Here is a 21,393-nt window from a genome sequence, read left to right on the forward strand (position 1 = left end):
TGCTTCAGAATTTGAGAGTCAAGTTTAATAATCAGAAAATATTTACCTCAAAATTTATGTGAATGAACACACAATAGCAGTGTTCTAAACACTATTATAGTTTTCCATAATTTTGTTTCTTTTTAAAAAATTAGCATTCATAAATGAACAAAGCTATATGTATTAACAAGTTGCTTCAAGTTTAAACATCGACCTATATTTTCTTTCTCACTTTTTATTTTCCATGTATCTTCCCAAAACCTTATGTGGCACCAACCATCTACCATTTGGCAGAATTCATTTTGGAATCGCTTGAATCTTGTTGCTTTCTTCCTCTCATTTTTTTTTTTTGCAAAGCTAAATTAACAAAGAGTACTTGGTTAGTCATGTTAGACAAGCTGTTCCCAAAATAGCACCTTCCATTTTGGTAGCTTCAGCTTTGCAGCTGCTGTCTCTCTTCGTTGTCTGGGAAGAAAACTTTAACATTAAGAGTTGCTGATGTAGATTTTTTTTTCCTCCGAGTTGACGAGGGGTTGGGCCCTGACAGAAGTTATTTGGCTCTAAGCTTTGTAGTTTGGAAGAACTTGGTCTATAGATTTTCGCCTAACTTTCAATTGATGTGTTTAGCTTGAGTGGGAGTAATACAATCACTTAAACCATGTTGTCGTCTCAAGGAGTTTTGCTACATCCCTACGGAGTGCCCATGATTGTGCCCGCGGCACCGTACTTCACGGGACTTGTTCAGGTAATTCAAGGCCGCTTCCAACAAGCAACTTAACTCTGGTGCACTTAGAGTAATAATTGGAATTTTTATGGTTGAGAAAGCAAACACTTTTAATACAGGAAAAAGCCCTCATGTAGTCAGTGAGAAGACAGTAGGAAATCAAAAAGATGGATCACCCTAATCTGTGTATTGACATCTCTCATGGCTGAATAAATGGTGTAGTTGAGCTATATTTGCTTGTATTGATCTGCCTGCTGCTTAACATTCATGCCTTTGCTTCAAGAGGTTGACCACAGGGCAAAGGATTTGCTATCCGTTTCAGCTTTCTGAGGGACTCAGCATTCCCACTGCAGATCATGAGGGAAAGTAACTTACCATGATGTGGTTCAGCTAAGTGCTTTAGCCCAGCAAATATGAGTAACATTAAATATGCATTAATTCATATGTTAGACTTCACATGAAATGTCTGTTTTAATAGAATTTTTTTGGTAAGATGGAATAATGCAATGATGGTTAATTTATGAAATTTAGAGATTATTATAGGAACCCCACATCAGTCCTTTGAGTTTTTAATGATGGCAAGAAATTGGTGACTTGAAACATATTTGGGTTTTTTGGGGAATTAACTAGGAGTTAATTCCATCATGGAGTTCAGAGCAAATATGCTAGCATTGTATTTCAGATAATTTTTCCAAATATTTTCAAGGGACTTTGTTTTTGCTTAGAAAAATATCTGTCTTCACTGTGAGAATTTGGCAAGCTGCAGTTTTTGGTCTAATGTGTAGTGATCAAACACTTGACACCTGTGTTTTCAGATTGACTCTCCTACTAAATAGTTATATGATCTTGGACAAGTCACTCTCTCATATGTAAAATAAGGGAATTGGGTGAAAGGATTTCTAATATTCCTTCCTCATTCTAGTTTAACAATTCTACTAGTCTAGATATTCTGTGGTATAGTATTTGTAAGGTTTTTTGCATGATTATATTCCAGTACTATCTTTCCAACATTTTCTGGTTATTTTCCAGCAGGTTTTTTTTTTTCTGAAATCTGCCTTTAATGTAAAATAACCCCTTCTCTATGATACTTTGCTCTATATGAAGGAAATACAATCTAATTGTTATTCATAGCGAATAAGCAAAGAAAAGGATCCCCCTGCCCTCACCCAGATGCCCCAAATCTGTAGTTTGGTAGTGAGTGAAGTGAATAAAATTCAGCCCAGCTCATTAGAGTTGAACTAAAAAAAAAAGTCTTCAGCACAGATCATTGGGCAGACACATTACTTTTCCCCCCAACCTTCATTGTAACCCATTGTTTATTACAAAAGGCTGGCTAGGATAGCAAACCTGGGGTGATTCCAAACAGCTGAACAGCTCAATAATTCCGGATTGCTGGCTGGCGCCTTCACTGGAGAGTTTACTTGATATCAGCCACATGTGTATGAAGTAGAAATAAATTGATCTACCTGAGATTGGCCATTATCAATACTGAAATGTCTGTGTTTTTTGGTCCAGGCAGGCATGGGCAACTACTGCTCCTGTGGGATATGAGGGCATGACTGGAAGCTTACAGGCAACTCTTCTTATTTCCATTTTAGATTTTGGGTGAAGGTCAGGACCAGGAGCTCTGTCAGATCCTCTGCTATCCTGTCCAATAAATAATTACAAGCAAATCGTGCCTTTCACTCTATGCTGATTGATGCTGAAATTGCTTTTGAAAGTTCTCATAAGTTCCTGTTATAGATTAAGTGCCGGTGTAGGAAAAATAACTGCACCCAACTGAAATGGGTGAATGTAATCAGGTTTAATGGACTCGGGAGCTTGTTGGGAATTAAATAACTATTGATTTGTTGGAATGTTGCTGTCATTACGAAATGCCACTCTGGACACATTACCCAGGTGATAGATTAGAAGACACAAGGGCTCTTTGAAAAATTTGGGAGATCTGGTTTTATTTGTTAGGTGAACCATCTTAGCCAATATGTTTGTGGAGTGTGGCAAATTGCTTTTAGAAAGTAGGAATGGACTGGTACTATCATTTGCAAACTGTAATACTAGAATTTATCTGTCCAAGGATTCAGGTTTGGTGGATGGCTTTTTAATTAAAACTATGATTTTATCAAAGGATAGTATCCTCTCCACCTGTGAAGATCACAGCTCGCCCGAATATTAGATTTTGGCTTCCCAGGTTGTCCAGAACAACTCATCCCATGACAGCTAAAGTTTTTGGTGAGTGTTTTGAATTTACTGACACTGGTCTTCTGAAGACAGACAAGTAGGTGGTTGCTGAGAGCCTTTGCAACCAGGTAGAAGTGAACAAAACTCTATTGCCATAGCAATAGTCCAGTATCCTAGTAGTATGTTAATGGAGGTACATATGCCATATCTGCCCCCAAATGAAAGAGAATAGACTAACAGTGGAATAGTAAAAAGACTATTGGATTTGAAATCAGAAGACCTGAGTTCAACTCACAGTTTTGTCTTTTCCCTTAGGGTCTTGGGCAAGTCATTTCCCCTTTCTGGACCTTAATTTCCTTATATAGAAAATTAGAGGTCAGAGAAGACAAAATAAAATGTCCTTTCTAAATCTAACTCCATGATCATTTATAAATCCCTGGTCCAGAGTCTGTCTTCTTCCATTCTATACCATGAAGGGTTGGGGCCTTAGAGTACTTATCTTTCTTTCTGGTACCCTGAGCCAAAATATGCTATTAAACATTTTCATTAGAATGACAATTGCATTGGAATCACCCCACACCTGAGAAAAAATTAAATAAGTGAATATTCCCTTCACCAAATGCCTTCTATTTCTACAGTAACTTAATATCAGGTTAGTTGCCTGTTTCCTGCCCTGGATTCTTTGCCACCAAGAACAAAATACTTTTTGTAACATGTGAGATATTCTCCATTTCATGGGATTTGCCATAATACAAAGGAACCTTTACCATTTAATTATCTCAGAGGATGAAGTAAACTCCAATTCTTCTTTAATTTAGTATTTTTTGTATTGATTTTATACTCTACTATCCCAATGGTCCTGAATATTCCCTCTGATAGATTACAGCAAATGCACATCTTCCCATCCTTTGCTACTGTCATCCAGTATAATTTTGTCAGAGGACAGTCCCAAAGTTCTAAAAGCCTTCCCTGAATTTCATTTTTTTTGGGGGGGTTGCAAGGCAAACGGGGTTAAGTGGCTTGCCCAAGGCCACATAGCTAGGTAATTATTAAGTGTCTGAGACCGGATTTGAACCCAGGTACTCCTGACTCCAGGGCCGGTGCTTTATCCACTATGCCACCTAGCCACCCTGCCTTCCCTGAATTTCTCTTATTACCACAAAGATTCCAAGAGGCTCCTGTTAATGGATTTCACCTGATTGTCCAACTACGAAGTTCAACCTTTTCCATGGAAATCATTGTCACAGAGTCACAGATCCCTAGAATTTTCTAGTTTATTTATTTTTTATTTTTGGTTGTTTTTTTTTTTTTTGCAAGGCAGTGGGGTTGTGACTTGCCCAAGATCACACAGCTAAGTAATTATTAAGTGTCTGAGGCTTCATTTGAACTCAAGTACTACAAGGATTCCTCTAGTGATACAGGTGGACTATCCATCATTTATTGTTTATCCTTTCTATGTAACTGGCCTGAATTCTTTTTCAATCCTTCATTTATTTGATAGCATTCTTAACCCTGTACTCTGGTATATATTCTTATTTGTAATGTGTTGAAATCAGCTCATACCCATGTATGCCTGCCTGTTGCCCTTTGGTGCTCTAGTCAAGTTAGAATAGCTTGATGGGTATAGAGTATAAACCTAATCATAGATGAGTGATCTTTATTTGCTACAATAAATGTCTGATCTCTGAAACTCTCTCCCCACATTATAGATTCTGAGCATCTAGTAAGTAAATCTAAGGGAGTTGCCTGAGACACATAGAGTTTTAATGACTTACTTAGGATCACAAACTCATTTAGTATTAGAACAAAAATTTAAACCCACTTTTTTTTCTGATTCAACATTCTCGACACTGGATATTTCATTGCCTCTAAGCCTGAAGAGACTCTATGGTTTGGCCAAGTAGTACCTTTTCAGTTTCCTAATAGGTTCTCACGAATAGCCACTTTCACACCTTCTTATAGATGGAACAGCAGCTAGCCCTATCTGAAAGCCTCTTTTTTCAGTATACTGGCAAGAACTGTATCCCCTGAACTTATGACCCTAGTCTTTATATAGCCAGGGTTAGTTTCTAATCATCTGTATGTACAATTCCTGAATGGGAGGTACTTAAATGATTCTGAACTGTTTTATGGTATCAAGAGACAGAAGGGAAGAATTAGAGCAGCTCCCATTGGATCTGACATGTATACCACTGAGACAGAAACATCAATGTAAGCATCATTGGGTTGAATACCTGCAGAGACAATTGCAGATATAGTTGTCTGAGATACAGACTATGGTTATGTGACCTGAAACATCTGGATATTTCCAAATATCAAGCTGCTTTTAATCATGTAATCAACACATTTGGTTTCCAACAGAACTAAGAGATCAGTAGTAAAAATATCAAGATTTGGGGGTCATGAATACAAACCTCAAATAGAACTTGTAGCAGTGTGTCAGTAGCAAAGAGGATTAAACTTCATTAGAAGGCCTGTGTTTAAATTCTGCCTCAATTCCTTATTGGTTCATAATAGATATAAATGATTTTGGCCACTACTGGAAGGAAAAATAAAAACAAATGCCCAGCTTTTAGCCCAAACCCTAACATCTTCATTCATTTTTTTTTTATTATGAAGGTCCAAATCTCCATTTTCATTGTGCAGTTGAATCCCAGGGAAGGAAATTCTTCCACCAATGCAATTCCATACCTGACCTGCAACTTGTAATCCTAGAGACATGTGGTTAAGTGACTTGCTTGGAATTATGCTGCTTTGCATGTTTCCAAGGTGGTATTTGAACCAATTTCTTCCTACTCCAAGGTCAGTTGATATATCTATTTTGTCATATTACCTCTGATGATGATGGTTATGATGATGATGATTAAAAAAATTCATCATTCGTATCTAGTGTTAGTAGATCAGTAACATTACCTTCATTTATGAAGCATAAATATATCAATGTCATTATACAAAGCAGAAAGTCAAAGGCTTATGATTGGATCCTCTGATTTGTGTTGAAATCAGATCTAGCAGGATTATGGACAGAGTTGGGAGCAATTTTAGAAATTGGTCTCAGAAGCCTTATTTCTCTCCTCAATGCTGTGTCTCAACTAAAATCAGGCTTTTCAGGAATAGCCTTCTCTATTATTATATTGAACTTTATGGATGTCATAAATACCTAACTTCTTCACTGAAAGCATACAGAAGATAGTGCCCTTTTAAACTCCCTTTGTACACAGCCAAGCACAGCATCAAATGAAAACACATGAAAAGTGGCTTTTCTGGTGTGGTTGGTACTTTTATCAGTCAACCTGTGAGTTTTAGAGCAGAAAGAAGGAATTTACCTCCACTGAGTTTTGCAGTGTTTATATCCAGTCCCAAACTGAAAGCCTCACTCATCATGGTACCAGGTAGCATTGGCTTCTCAAAAGCTAGGCAAGAACAGGAGCTCTATCAAGCTTTAAAAATCTAGACTTCAAGGACAGACCCAGCAATTGTGAGGACTCACTTCACTAAGTCACAGAGGCTTATCAAAAGGTTGACAAGAGCTTTTTATAAAGACTAACTGCTAGGATTTAGAGGGCTTGCAGGAAATGTCCCATACTGGCAGGATCTTGGATCCTTAAGGTGTTAAAAAGTTTATAAGATGTTGGCTGTGTGCCTCTCATTTATTTGGTAGAGATATTAAAATAAAACATAGGATTTTAATAATGAAATAAGTGCCTAGTTTGAGCTCTCTTTGAAGAATTGTGGGGTACCAAATTGAAATTGTAATTTTCAATGGTTTAGTAGGTAATCTTTAAGGATCATTGTTTTTTTTTCCTGTGGAGAGGACAGTATTGACTAAACCTATTTAAGAAATTTCATAGTCCAAAGATCTTTTATATTGAGAGCTCTATTCGTATAGAATTTTTAAAAATAATATGCTTCTGATAACTGTCAAGATCCATGTGATTTCATTTTGTGTTTTCTGTATATTACTCATCAGAGGATGTGCTTATGTTGTCATAGAGGCTCTGCCCACATTGGCTTAAGGAGAATTGGCTTAAGGAGAATATTGAAGTAGTTGTCATAGTGTTTGAATATAAACCACATTCTTAAAATGAAATCATAAATCATAGATGATCATAGTTTTAGAGTTTAGAGGAACTTGGGAAATCATCTAGTCTGACCTCTCATTTTATAGATGTAGAAACTGAGACCTGGAGAAGTTAAGGTTATATAAGCCAAAGTTATATGGATAGAATATCTGAATCAGGATTTGAACTGAGGTTGTCTCTCTGATTCCAGAGTTAGCCCTCACTTTACTGTGCTATAAACTGAAATAATGACCCCAATGATAGATTTCAGTGGGTTTTATTAAAGAATATTTTGGGGGATAGGGAATTTTGGGACTGGGGAAAAGTGTAGGCATACTCAAAGGAGTATGATACCTGATTTAGCCCCTCTTGCTTTACTTCTTCTCTACTCCCAAAAGAGATAGATATCTTTAGAGAAGAAAGCAGTGATTTCCATTTTATTATTACCCTTCCTGTGCCTTCAGTAATCATCATAACTAGAAAACTGCTAAGATTTCTATTTTATTGGCCTATGTATAAGCAGGATATTTTTCAGTTTTTTGAAATGTCTGTTTAGGTTTTCTTCCTGTGGAGGGATTGGAAGTGGGGTAGAGAAAAGTTCAGGAGAAAACAATTTTGAGGACTTCCTAGCTAAAGCAGAAGATACTCATTACAACTACTCACAAAGACCACTGCTAGGATATAGAGGGTTTGCAGTTTTCATCAGTAGAGGAAATTGACAGAATTTCTGTCCATTTTATAGATAAGAAAATTGTGACCTACCAGAAAAGGCAAGAAAATTTCCCAGGGGACAGAGGCAAAGTAGCAGATATTACCACTTTAGAGACACTATGATTCTTCTTTTGTTTGGAGTTGGGGGGAGGAAAATAACCCAAGTTATTAAATTGGAAATAATTTGGGATTTTGGAACCTATAGAAGTACTTGGAAAAGCTCGAGAGTAGCACCATTCTATTTTATATGAAATGTACTTTTTTAATTAAAAGATTAAAGGGACACTGTCAATCTCTCCTGATTAATATCAGTACTATAAAAAGGCTGTGTTTCTGCAGCAGCCATCTGTCATTTTGATCATTTTAAAGGCATGCTATATCAGCAAGTATGCTTTTTATAATAAATTGGCAAGGGGCAGCCAAGGCTGGAAAGGCTTGCTGGTTTCACACTTAGCTTTATTGCTTCAGTGCTCAGCAATCTGAACCTTTGAATATGAACCAGGGCCTCTCTCCCTGTCTTTTAAAGGTGGTTTTGGCTAAGTGTTTTTTCTTAGGTGATTTATGATGCGGACACTTCTGCCTCTTTACATTTCTCCTCATCTAAAGATAGGCATATCTATTGAATCCAATTGGAATGCCAAGAAATCAGCATATCTCATTGTCTCTTAGAGTTCAAAGAGCCTTCATGATTACTCAGAAACACTAAATTTAATACTCCTCAGATCTTTTCTAGGGATAGACTACTAGGTTCTAAACAAAATAAATAAATAATCATTGTTATTCTCCCTAATTAATACTTTAAGTTAAGTTTAAATTACTGGCAGTTGTAAGAGTAGTGTGGTCTGCTGTGGAACTTCTTGGCATGCAATTAAGGACTTGACCATAACTGGAATATAACTGAATGGAAGAGGTGGAATCTTGCCTGCCCATCTGTTATTCATCCTCCCGTCAAAGGTAGTGTCTCAGCTCACCCCAGAGGGGCTCATAATTTATGCTTATATATTGATCACATGGTAATGTCAATATTCATATTATCATAGATGTAGAGTTGGAAGGACATCAGGGGTTATCCAGCACATCTCCTTCACCCCTTTTTTGACAGTTGAAGAAACTGAGGTAGCAAGCTAAAATGAGTTGTCTAAAGTCACATGGATATTATGTGCCAGAGCCTGGATTCAAGTCATATATTCTGTCTCTAAACTTGGAACTCTTTTTACAATATCTCACCTAAAACAATTATACAAGTCACTGGCCTGATACTCGGCTCAGAGTAACCTGCTAATTCTTTAAACTTCCTCTAAACCCGTTTCTACTATGTATAAATGAATGCAGTTCCCCTCTTCCATTAGCTCATTCTAGTGCTCTGTGTTCTATATTAACTGTGAAGGATGGATAGATTTCAGTCATTAAGGAGTGCTTTAAAATTTCTTAAGCCCTCTATATATGCTACAAGCTTGTTGACTTTAACTGTCATCTGATGAATGAACAATCAGTTCTTTCCTGAAGTATAATCTACAACTTTTTATATATGATGATATTATTATTGACCAATTTCTGGGTACATGATATACTTCTAACTTTCCCATTAATAGAGTTGAATTTGTCCTGATTTATCCACAGTTTTCCTTCTTCATTTGATCAATGCCAGACATTGACAGTATGTCTAATCAAGGCTGGGGTCTAGGTTGTGACCAAAGAAAAAAGGAATGTTAATTAGCCCATAAAAGGAAAAAAATCCATCCTTACCTGAAATGGTCATGACTTCTCATGAGCTATCCCTAAGATGTATATATCCCTAAGCTATCCCTATGATCATGGAGGAAAGTACAAAGACCATTATCAAGCAGGTTACTTAAGATACAATTTTCCCTTGCCTAATTGTAAACTATCCCTTTGATTACTCACCTCAGTCAAGTGTACATCAAACAAGGGGAACAGAAAGCCCATTCCCAGCTGCTCCATGTGGTCACAGCTTCTTGGGACAGACTTCATGGGACCACCCACACCACTGTTCTGTGCCTAATAAATGTTAAATAGTCAGAATAGATTCCATCTGTCATTGCAGGATGGCGAGGAGAATCTGATCTGGGTTATGGGACTGTGGATTGGCACCAATGTTGCTTTTTCATGAACCTTTAAAATAAAAGGGCTTAAAGTTGAAAGCTATCTCTGACATTCTTAAAAGGGTTAAAGAATAGCACAGCTTGGCTTATCTGCTGAACCTTGTCAAAGATGTTTCTATTATTTCACTTCAGGTGAGGTGAGTCCTTTCAAGCCCGAAATTTGAATGCTTCAGGGAATTATCTGAAGCTTATAAACTGAAGGAAAATTTCCCAAATCTCATAATTCTTAATATGGAAATACTGACTGAATTTTGATTTCCTTGATTCTTTTTCATAGGTCATCCCTTTTGAGCAAGGAACATTTTTTCAAGCCACTGGAAAATATCTATTTTCTTTATTTGTGGGAAATTGTTATAGTTGTGGTCAACTAACAATATGGATTAGCAGAAAAGTAATGGAAGAAAAATTTTTTAGAAAGCCAAATGCTATACAAATGAACGGAAATGCCCTGAGTGTGGTAGTCCATGTTAGCTTTTCCTGCTACTTTGGGAAGGCCAAAGGTTTGAATTTAGAAAACTGAGCTGCAGTAGAGCAAATGTTCATGAAGATCCATGTAAAATTTGGCACTGATAGGGTGAGTCCCTGAGAATGATGAGTAGAAGACATCAGGCTTCCTAAGGAGAGGTGAATCAATTCAGGTTGAAATGGAGTAGCTTCCAGGTGGTACAGCAGTGGGATTTGGTCTTTGAGTAGCTATTGCTTCTTCAGTCTGGATGAGATAGGGTGATCCATTCTCAACAGACATATCATTGAACAACAGTGAAGGTTATGGTTATCTTATTTAATTTTTTTTTTAGACTATGAAAGTAATAGATTCATTGTATCCTCCAACTCCCCTTGGGCCTTTAAAATAAGGATACAGGGGCGGCTAGGTGGCGCAGTGGAAAGAGCACCAGCCCTGGAGTCAAGAGTACCTGAGTTCAAATCGGGTCTCAGACACTTAATAATTACCTAGCTGTGTGGCCTTGGGCAAGCCACTTAACCCTATTTGCCTTGCAAAAAACTAAAAAACTAAAATAAAATAAAATAGGGATACAGATATCAATCAAGACATTTGAAATAGGTAATGATATTTAAAACAAAATCCTAAAGACTGCCATTGTGACCAGACTATTCAAATCGGTCTCAAAAACATCTCTTGGACTTTGAAGGAGGATTTTACCTGAACTGGACTCACTTGTTCTGACATTCTCCCCCTCAAAAGTGAAAACTGTCTTTTATGTTAGGCAGTGGTGATAGGTGCTCCATATGATATAGTAGATAGAGTGCTGAACCTGAAGTCAGGAAGACTCATTTTCCTGAGTTCAAATCTGGCCTCAGATACTTACTAGCTCTATGACCCTGGGCAAGTCACTTCTTTCTGTTTGCCTTACTTTCCTCATCTGTAAAATGAGCTGGAGAAGGAAATGGCAAACCATTCCAACATCTTTGCAAAGAAAACCCCAAAGGGGGGTAACAGAGATTTTAATATAAATGAAATGATTCAACAACAAATAATTTGAGTAATACACAGGTAGATGCAGATTGTTTTTCTGCAACAATATACACTGGAGTCACTGGCCTGATACTCAGCTCAGAGTAACCTGCTAATTCTTTCCACTTTCTCTAAACCCATTTCTAGTATGTATGAATAAATGCAGCTCCCCTCTTCTGCTGCCTCTAAAAAAAAAGAAAATAATTGTATTCATTAAAAATTTTTTTCCATCTTTTGTCTGTCACTTTTAATTCCCCAAATATTAATTTGTCCATAATCAGAGAGCTATTTTTTATGTCACAGGATTAAAAAAGGGGAAAAATGAGGGAAAAGAAAGAAAAACAACAAGCTCAGCAAAATTAGTCAAAGTTTAATGGAATATGCAGCATGCCATGCCCTTGCCCTCTGCTAATGTAAAGAAGGGATGTTGGGAACCTTGTTTTAGATATAGAAGGGAAGGAAGTCCATTCTGTTGTCTTCTCTTCTGGACCAGAATTAAATAGAAATTTTTTTCTGGTGGTCTTTCCATTTTTGCATTCTTTGTATTTTTTTCAAAAATTACATTATTATTGCAATCAATGCAAAAGTTGTTTTCCTAGTTTTACTTACTTTACTTTGCATCAGTTCATCTAAGTCTTCCCATAGGAGAATCATGCAGGCAACCTATTTCGTTTTTCCTCCAAGTAGAATGTTAACTCTCATTTCAGAGCTTTTCCCCTGCCCTTTATTTTACACAGTTCTGTCCAGAGACCTTTTCCCCTAGTGTGTTAAGCTATGCTTATGGGAGAAGATCAAAGGATGCAGTAGGAGAGAGCAAGGTCAACCCAACATGGTTGATGTCGCTCTGTTTAGACAAACTTCTTCTCAGTTATTACTGTCTAAACCTTCTAGAAATGAATTCAGTTTCCCTTTAAAACAAGAATCAAGTAATGTTACCAACACACATTCTCTGTCAAACATGTCAGTTACTCCAGGGACTGTAGACAGCTTGTGAGCTATGTCTTCTGTCATTGTTACTACGGTGGAATGTTTTTTTTTCCCCTCTCAAATAGCTTTTTTTATTTGTTCTGGTGAGAGGTGTAAATACCGTGATGCCAGATTTCTGAAATCTTTTGACATAAAATGTGAGATTGACATGGTCTTTACAGTGACCATCTTAATAAGACAAATAAGGCAACCAAGCTCATTCTCTTGGCCTAATAGAGTAACTGGGTGGTCCATAGCAATTCATTGAACTCCAGAGATTTCCTAAACTCTTGCATTTCAGAAGTTATTTGGGAGATAGAGGATTTTAATGTGTAGAAAGAATCCTACACCCCCCCCTCCCCTTTATGTGTTGTCTTTCTGTTCCTTATTGTATCTTATCTGGGGACTTTGTTCATATTAACAGAGTGACTAAAAATTGTGTGTACCCTTTTATAGATATTGAATGATTTTACCTATCATATAGAATGTTAGCAATCAGTGATTGTAACACTACTGATAAGCATAGCTAAATGTTTCCCTTCCTTGGCACATACCAGACTGCTCTACATTGTAGAAATGGAGAGTCAGAAGACCCTGTTGCCCTTCTTGTTTCCTTGGAGAACATATTGCTCTTTCTTCTGAATGAGCTGTTGTGGAATATGATGGTGAGGAGCTCACCCCTTCCCTTTAATGGAAAACAATTTGAGGAATACATTTTGAAAGACTCATCCAGTGTCTAGTATAGCACAATACTTTAATTTGACACCTTTGGAGTTTTCACTTGGACATTTTTGATCCTGTACTATCAACAATCTTACATACTAGTAGGTTTTCGTTGTTGTCATCATTGTTGTCATTGTTGTGATTTTCTCATCTTAATATTTGAAAGAACATCAGCTTTTAAGGCAGAGTGCCTGGAGGAACCTGCCTTTTGCTATTTACTATGCACATTTTTCCCTGATCACATCACTTAACATTCCTGAATCTCATTTTTTTAAAAATATAAAATGAAGGCATTAGACAAGATCTTATGCTCAGATATTCAGAGTTGGAAGAGAATTAAAGGCCAGCTGTCCAACTTCCTTATTTTACAGATAGGGAATCTGAGACTCTTAGCAATTAAATGTGGAGTTGCACAACTACTAAGTAGCAAGAGATAGGATTTGCATTTAGGTCTTCCTAAATCTATAATCAGCATTCTATATACTCTATCTACCACTGTGTCTCACTGCTCTTGATGTATGATTCTATTCATATGTTATTAAACTTTTTATCCCTTTCCAAGTGAGGGTTTCCCTTCTGACTAAATCTGTATATTTCCTGTAGTTGATGTCATGGCCCATGTAAGTCAGCAAATATTAAATATTTACTGTTTCCCATGGACTGCTATAGGCACTAGGAATGCAGATAGAAATAAAAAAAAAAGATAATCTGTGTCCTCCAGAAACTTACATTCTAGTGGGAGAAAAAAATATATAAAAGCAGGTTGAAAAGGGTGTTCAGGAAAAAAAAGATATCATGTGGTATGATCATGGTATGAGATCCATTTCAGTCATACCCTTATACTAACTTTAAATCTTGTAGCCTCAAATTGAGTCAGATAGAGTTTCCATAAATTTTCTGTAATTAAGATGAGATCATCTTATCATTATTTGTTGTTGTGATTTTATTTTTTGGAGAATCATTGCCCAGTGGTTCTGGTGAAATCCTAGTAACATCTTCACTGTGCCTTGGGTCAAGTGGAGCCAAGGCTGCACACACTTTGTTTTCCTTTGGAACAACAATTTGGGACCATTTTAAGCATGTGGTGCCCTACAAAAAAGGAAATCAATTAAAACATTTCTTTCCTTATTATTTTCTCTTTTGATGTTTTCTAGTTCTCCAGCTGCCACTTTACCCACTCTCCTAATGAACAAAAGTGTGACCCCCTTCTTTGAACTATCAATTTGATTAGAAAAACCAGGATTTGGAGTCATTTTAGTTATAAGCAAAGAATGTAAATGTAGCTCTGGTCAAATGAGGGAGAGGGAGGAAGATTACAGTAGTAAAATCAAGCTGAATGAGCACAGATCACAAGATAGAGAGAAAGGGGGTTCTTAGAAGTGAGATGTGTTTGTGGGGACCATTCAAGGTGCCTCATTACCACCTTCTTCTTTACCATTGTGAACTGAAAATAAATGTTACATTCATTTTCCCCTTAAATATAAACCTACATGTTCCAGAAGCTTAGATAAATGCATATGACAAGCGCAAAACTCACTTATAGAGACCTTGCCACACACAGTCTGTGCTCTTTTTAGGACTAAAGTTGGATAAGGCCTATTCAACAGATCAAGATATCTGCCTGACCACCCGTCTGTCAGTGAGTTGAGGCCGAGACTGGGGAGACGGTCCATGTCTTGTCAGCTTCCATCACTCCCAGCAGAGGATTTACCTTGCACAAGGATTTGGCAGACCAAACTCACTTCTAAGGAGTAAGATCAGTTTTCAATTTAAATGAATTCACTTTCTCTCTTAAAAAATAAATCCTCTTCCTAATTCCTCTAAGTCCTTAAAGTATGACATTCTCCTTTTATAGATTGGATAAAGAAGTCATGGATCGCTCTCGCCAATGACATTCAGAGAAGATGAACCAGCTGGGTCTGGTCTGAATGTGGAAAAGAATAGGGATGAGGGTCCATTAAAAAAGTGACAGCTTCTTATTCTATTAATGTCCTTCCTTTCTCTTCACCCTCCAGAATCAGAAATAAATTTAAAGAAGGACTATAACTTTTAAATTGTCTCAACTCTAGGAAGGATAAAATGAGATAAATATTATAGTCAACTTAATTCCACAAACACTGATTAAACATCTATTTCATGCAAGACACTCTGCTAAATATTGTGAGTACAAAACCACAAATAAAATAGTCTCTTTCCTCAAGGGGGTTTATATTCTACTTGGACATAGAGTGGGTATAGATTAGAAAATAGAAAGGATCAAAGGATCATTGACAATGAGAAGCTCAGGAGAGGTTTCAAGTAGGTAGTAGGGATAAGAAATGGTATGTAGAGTTTGGGGAATTGCTAGCAAGCTGGTGTGTTTACTAGTTACTAGAAGAAGAAGAGTATGAAATAAGAATGTAAATATAGATGAAGGGAAGGTTTTTGAAGTTTTTAAATGCCAAAAGGAAGAATTTATTTTTTTTCATAGAGCTAATGAAAAATTTTGGTTAGTGAAGTCATATATAATTAAGAATATTAACTTGAAAGTTGCATGGAGGATGTGTTAGAGTGGAGAGAGACTGGATTCAGTGAGATGGGATAGGAAGTTACTGTTAGAATCAAGATGAGAATGATGTTCTGAAGTGAGATAGTAGCTGTTTGAGTGGGAAGAAGGATGCTGTGCAGGCAGAACCAGCATGATATAGCAATTCATTGATGTGGGGTTTGAAGAGAGAAAGAGAATTTCAAAGGTGAGTCTGAAATTGTAGATTTAGGAGTTTGGAAGGATGTCCTCAACAGAAACAGGGTGAGAAAATGGATGAATTGAGGGGAAATATAATGAATTCTGTCTTGAAAATAGTAAGCTTGAGATCCTAATAAGATATCCAGGTAGAGATGTTCAGCAAAAAGTTGATTAGTAATAATGGAATTTAAGAGAAGAATAGGGTTGGATATATGGATTTGGAAGTCTTTTTATCATACTATATTATAGAAATGTGTGTTTAGTTCATAAATTTAAAATAAAATAGATTTTTAAAAAAAGACTGTCAGTTAATGTCAGCTTTATGCCAACAAGAATATGCTTGAGATGTAATTGTATAGACCAAAATCATAATGTGTATTTAATTGATGATGAAAATACCCCGAATTTTTTATTCTTATAGTAGTGAGAATTGTAACATACTATCACAGGCTGGCCCCCACCCCAAGAATGCTCTCCTTTCTCACCTCTTGACAGAATGTCTATTGGAAGTGTTAGTTCTTTTCAAGCACCAGCCCCAAAGCCACCTTATTCAAGACAGTCTTTTCCAATGCTCCCAGTTGTAAGTGCTTTCTCTTTACTCCCATTACTTTGCATTAACTTGGCATATTTTGCATTTACTTAGGCAGCATGGGAAAAAAATCATAAATTTAACTCCTGTCTTTCATACAGAGTGTTTTATGTAACTCTGGGAAAGCATGGACTTTTCATTCATACACACACATATATATATATATATATATATATATATATATATATATATGTATAAACATACATACATACATACATACATATAGCCTGTCAGTGCTCTGGTAAGCTCTAAAGTTGTATAGTAGGTATCAACCTGAATTGGCAGAGGAAATTTTTTTGTTTTAGTTGCATATGCCATTTACATCATAGGTCCAGTCCTGATCCTTACCCCCCCATATGTATACACACACACACACACACACACACACACACACACACTGTTTTCCTCCTGTAAAATTTAAGCTCCCTAAGGGTGAGGACTTTTTTATTTTGTTCTATTTTATCTTATTTTATGGTTTTTGTGTCCTAAGCACTTAGAAAAGTACCTGGAATATATTAGGTGCCTAATAAATGCTTTTTAAAAATTGAATTGAAGTTTTTCTTGAAAATGTAAACAATGCAGGAGGAAACAACATGATTATTCAAAGAGTTTGATAGTATAAGGGAAAGTGCCTTTTCTTTTGTCAACTTGCCGAATTGGGCATTAGATTTTCTCTTTGGGAGAATAAAAATGTATGTAATTGTAAAATTGCCACCATACCTATCCAAAAAAAATGTGTTGAAAGAATGAAAACTTGCTATAGAAATTGAACGTACTCCTGTTTGTCTCATTTAGTCTGTCCCTTCCCAAGGCAGACTACATCTGGAGTCCCATGTGCTCCATGTTCTGCATTTTCCATTATATTGCAGACCTGTCTTGGGGCTGACTGGATGATTTTTCACTTCTGTTTATAAAGGACAATTCAGGGGATTGAATCTCCTTTGGGAGATGTAGCATTGAAAAACTAGATTCAAGTACAGATTTGTAGTTAGTATTGGTCTCCTGAGGGTAGGCCTCCCAGTGTCTAGACCTTAGGAAAGGATCCCTCTTTTCTCCTCCTATTATGTCTTTTTTTCCTTGTCTCCCTAAGCCTTCTAAGTCTTGGGGGTCACAGATGACTGAATTCTACCCTCCAGTGAGCACATGTGATCTCAGAAAGGTAGCTAGGGCTGGTGAGGGTGCTCATGGGAAGGCAGAATGTGCTTCCCCGGGGCTTTTGGTACCACCTGTTCCAGGGAGAGCGTTGGAGTATGCCTTCTGTTACTTGATCCTTATTCCTGGGAATGGTATTTTCAGCAGACAGCAGTTGCCCCTTGAGGCCAACTGGGAAGGAGTTGGGAAGCCATCTGACACACCCCATAGTCTCACACAAGACTTTCACCATTGCCTAGGGTGAGATTTGTGTAAGAGAGATGTGGCTGTCTAGATATTTCCATGAACAGTTGTGAAAACCCCAGTTAGGGTGAAACTCCCCTAGAAGAGAGTGCCCAAGGGGTTAACCTATTTCCAAGCAGAAGCCTAGAATTCCCAGAAACTTATTAGCATGAGACCTGATAACATTAGAATTTATCCTTAGGCTGGTTTACTCTGCTACAGTAAAGTCAGCTTAACCTGACCTCAGTCATTGATAAGAGACATCTTAAATTTGTAGTCAAAGTGCCTGGCCTCTGTTTCTGAGAAACTATAAGTAAGTTCTTCACCCTCTCTGGGCCTCAGTTTTTTATTCTATAAAAAAGAGATGATTGAACTAAATGATCTTTCACATCCTTTTTAGCTCCTAGACCATGATTCCATGATTCTTGGGACACAGTTGCCAACTCCTCAAAATCTTTGCGCCACAGAAACCATTGTTGTTCAAAAGAAACAAAGTAAAGGGGTAACCTGGAAGAAGAGGTGATAAATTTATGTTGTTCCTTTTCCATTTCAGTCATGCAGTAGCCATTTGCAATTTGGCTAGTAACTGTGGTGGGTATAGAAGAATACAGTGCATGAAAGCACATGAAAGGTTTTAGGAAAACTTTAAAAAGCAGTATGAAACAGAGATTGGAGGAAGTTAGCTTCTAAGATAAATCAAGGAAAGCAGTAAAATAGATTTAAAACAGAAATCCTCTATTATTTCATAATTATTCTCTTCCTCTCCACCATGCCATAGAATTGATAACTAATTAAAAAACCCAAGGGCATTTTGTGAGTCTGTAAAATAGACCTAAAATCTTGAATTGTCCTTATTTATGCTTGGTTTCCCCTCTTTATCCAAGTATTTGATTGATAAAACTGGAGTTTGGGAGATCTGTTTTGAGTAACTTGACCTCACTTACTTTATTTCACTTCCTTAGCTTCAAAATTAGCGTTAGTTTAAACCAGAGGTTCTTAAACTTTGGTTGTCTAGTTTGCTGGGTCTTTGAATTGACCTTTTCTAAGAATCATGTTTTTAAAGAATTGAAGGAAATTCTGAGTTTCAATCAGAGGTTATGAAAATTAACTTGTTATTTTTCCCACCCAATTTCACCTATCCCTCAAATTTATCTAGATTCATTCTGGGGTTCTCTGGACCCCAAGTTAAGAACCCTAACTTAGATGATTTTTTAAGGACATTTCTAACACTGAAAATCTCTAATTTGAGTATAAGGAAATATATTTGGATGAACATAAGTCAGATAGAAAGCATTTATTAAATTACTAGTCAATCAACCAAGAGGTATTTATTATACATCTACTATGCTATACTATACTAAGTGCTTTTAATACAAGTAAAAGGTACTATGTACTAAGTGCTTCTAATACCAGAAAAGTAAAAGATACTCCTTTCTCTTCAGGAGATTATATTCTTAATGTACCAGACAATGAACTAGGTACTATGTGATGCAAATGCAACAATCTTACCATCTAGCTAGGGGAAACAACACATACAATGGTGAATACAGAGTTGTGCAGAAAGCAGCTTGAATTGACTGTTGAGAGCTGATTGTTAAAATTTTGGTGTGAGCCTTTTCATGAAACATTACACATTGTTGTTTCATTTATTTCTTTGTAGATTGCATAGACTTAAAAAAGTAATGGAGGAAATGTTAATAATGTATATTAAACAAAAATTTGCCATCAAACTTTGGTTTTCCTTTCAGAGAACTGATTGTTAAACATGTATGCAAAATAGTTACAAGGTTGTTATTTGTGGGAAAGGCCTTAGTCCCTGGGGAGAAAAGTTATGTAGATGGTAGCATTTGAGCTATTTTGAAGAAAAGGAAGGATTCCTAAAGGTAAGGTGAGGTGAACAGAACATACACTGTAGGCATGACAGACAAAGGAGATTACAGTATGTTGTAATGGGAAGAATTTGAAGAAAAGTTTGAGAGAGTATCTGGGTTGGAATCCTGGCTATGCCACTTTTTCTTGCCACCTTTACCATGCTATTATGGGAAAATTCTTTCGCACCTTGAGGCTTCAGGTTTCTCATCTCCAAAGCGAAGGAGTTTCTAAAAATGATTGTGATGTAAAAACAAAAGACATCAATAAAACATACATAAATGAATGACTGAATGAATGTAAGGAATAGCATTCAGTGATCCCTAACATTTCTTCTAACTTTAAGATCATAATGATATGTACTACTAAATAAACAATGAGTACAGTTTATAGTTAGTTCATAAATTCAAAGGGGTCAGTGAAAATTTATCCAATGGTCACTGAGGAATGACTGAACAAGTTGTGGTTTATGGTTCTGATAGAATACTACTGTAAGAAAGGAAAAGCTCAATAAGCTTAGAGAGGCAGGGAGAAAATTTTTACAAAATGATAAAGAGCAAAGTCAGCAGAAGCAAGAGAATATTGCATACAGTAATAGTGATATTGTTTTCAGAATGACTTTGACAGAGTCAGCTAGGTGGTGCAGTGGATAGAGCACTGGCCCTAGAGTCGAGAGGACCTGAGTTCAAATGTGACCTCAGGAAAAAAAAAGAAAGAAAATTTATCCAATGAAGTAATTTCACTAATTTCACTTACCCAATCTTTCTTATAGGATCATTGAAAATGCTGTTAGGGTAAGCATAATAAGGCAGTGTGGCAAGTTCATTACATAAGGCAGTGTGGCAAGTTCATTACATCTAGGTCCAGCTAAGTGAGAATAATTAATCCTCTGAAAGTAGGTACATTGTTTAAATTCATATTGCATGCTTCCACTGGGCAAGAACCAATGACCATAATTTACATTATGATAACTTCGAATAATATAAATTTGAATACATTCAACTACTTCAGTGTGGGTTATATTGTTTGTACTAATTAATTCATAGCTTATATCATTCTGCCCCCACATTTTTATAAAATTGCAATTTATCATTAAGTGGACAACTAGATTTTACTGTAGACATGCAGATTTCCATATGCTGATTGAAACAGAGATTGGAGGAAGTTAGCTAGTAAGATAAATCAAGGAAAGCAGAAATCCTCTGTCATTTCATAATTATTCTCTTCCTCTCCACCATGCCATAGAATTGATAAGTAATTAAAAAACTCAAGGGCATTTGATGAGCCTGTAAAATAGACCCTAAAATCTTGAATTGCTCTTATTTATGCTTATTTCCCCTCTTTATGCAAGTATTTGATTGATAAAAATGGAGTTTGGGAGACCTATTCTGAGTAACTTGACCTTACTTACTATGGCTAATAGAATTAATTCTCATCACTCAACACAAAGACATCCTCAGAGAGATTTCTTTTTGAGCAGTTAACCACTGTTATCACCTCTTTAAATATCCTTCCATTTACTGGCAGTAACCAGAATCATTCTTGGTTTTTTTTTAAACTTACTCTAAGTCTTCTGTGAGACAGCAGTTCCTGCTAGTGAGCCAGAGTATTTGACCAAGAGATTGTCCATCCCTTGCCTCTTCAAAACAATTATGGTTTTGAGGAAGTGAAGAGGATATTTGAGCAAATGAGTATCTTTAATACAATTCAAGTGCCTTAAGGAAGAAATATTATATCTCAAAGTAACATCTAACAAAGTAACATCTTCCTCACCTGTAAGGTTGGAAGCATCTCATCCAATTGGTCAGGTCTCTCATTCTCAGTGGTTCACAGATTTAATTTCTGCTACACAATACAGATTTAAAAATAAGGAACTGAAAAGATTCCTATGTTTGAT

General features: G+C 36.6%; 1 protein-coding gene across 10 annotated transcripts in view; it reads left to right on the forward strand.

The window, feature by feature from the left end:
• Window positions 1–411: 411 nt before the first annotated feature.
• The window catches only part of RBFOX1 (RNA binding fox-1 homolog 1), a 370,086-nt gene continuing 349,104 nt past the window's right edge, over window positions 412–21,393 (forward strand). For 9 of the 10 annotated variants that reach the window (XM_074196334.1, XM_074196333.1, XM_074196336.1 and 6 more), the window contains exon 1: window positions 412–724. In XM_074196334.1, coding sequence (XP_074052435.1) covers window positions 638–724 — 87 coding nt within the window. In that variant the 5' untranslated portion in view covers window positions 412–637. Of the gene's footprint in view, window positions 725–14,516; window positions 14,691–21,393 lie in introns of all 10 variants that reach the window. The other variant, XM_074196338.1, reaches the window with a different exon arrangement.

Source organism: Macrotis lagotis, chromosome 8 (assembly GCF_037893015.1).
Source record: "Macrotis lagotis isolate mMagLag1 chromosome 8, bilby.v1.9.chrom.fasta, whole genome shotgun sequence".
Classification (NCBI taxonomy): Eukaryota; Metazoa; Chordata; class Mammalia; order Peramelemorphia; family Peramelidae; genus Macrotis; species Macrotis lagotis.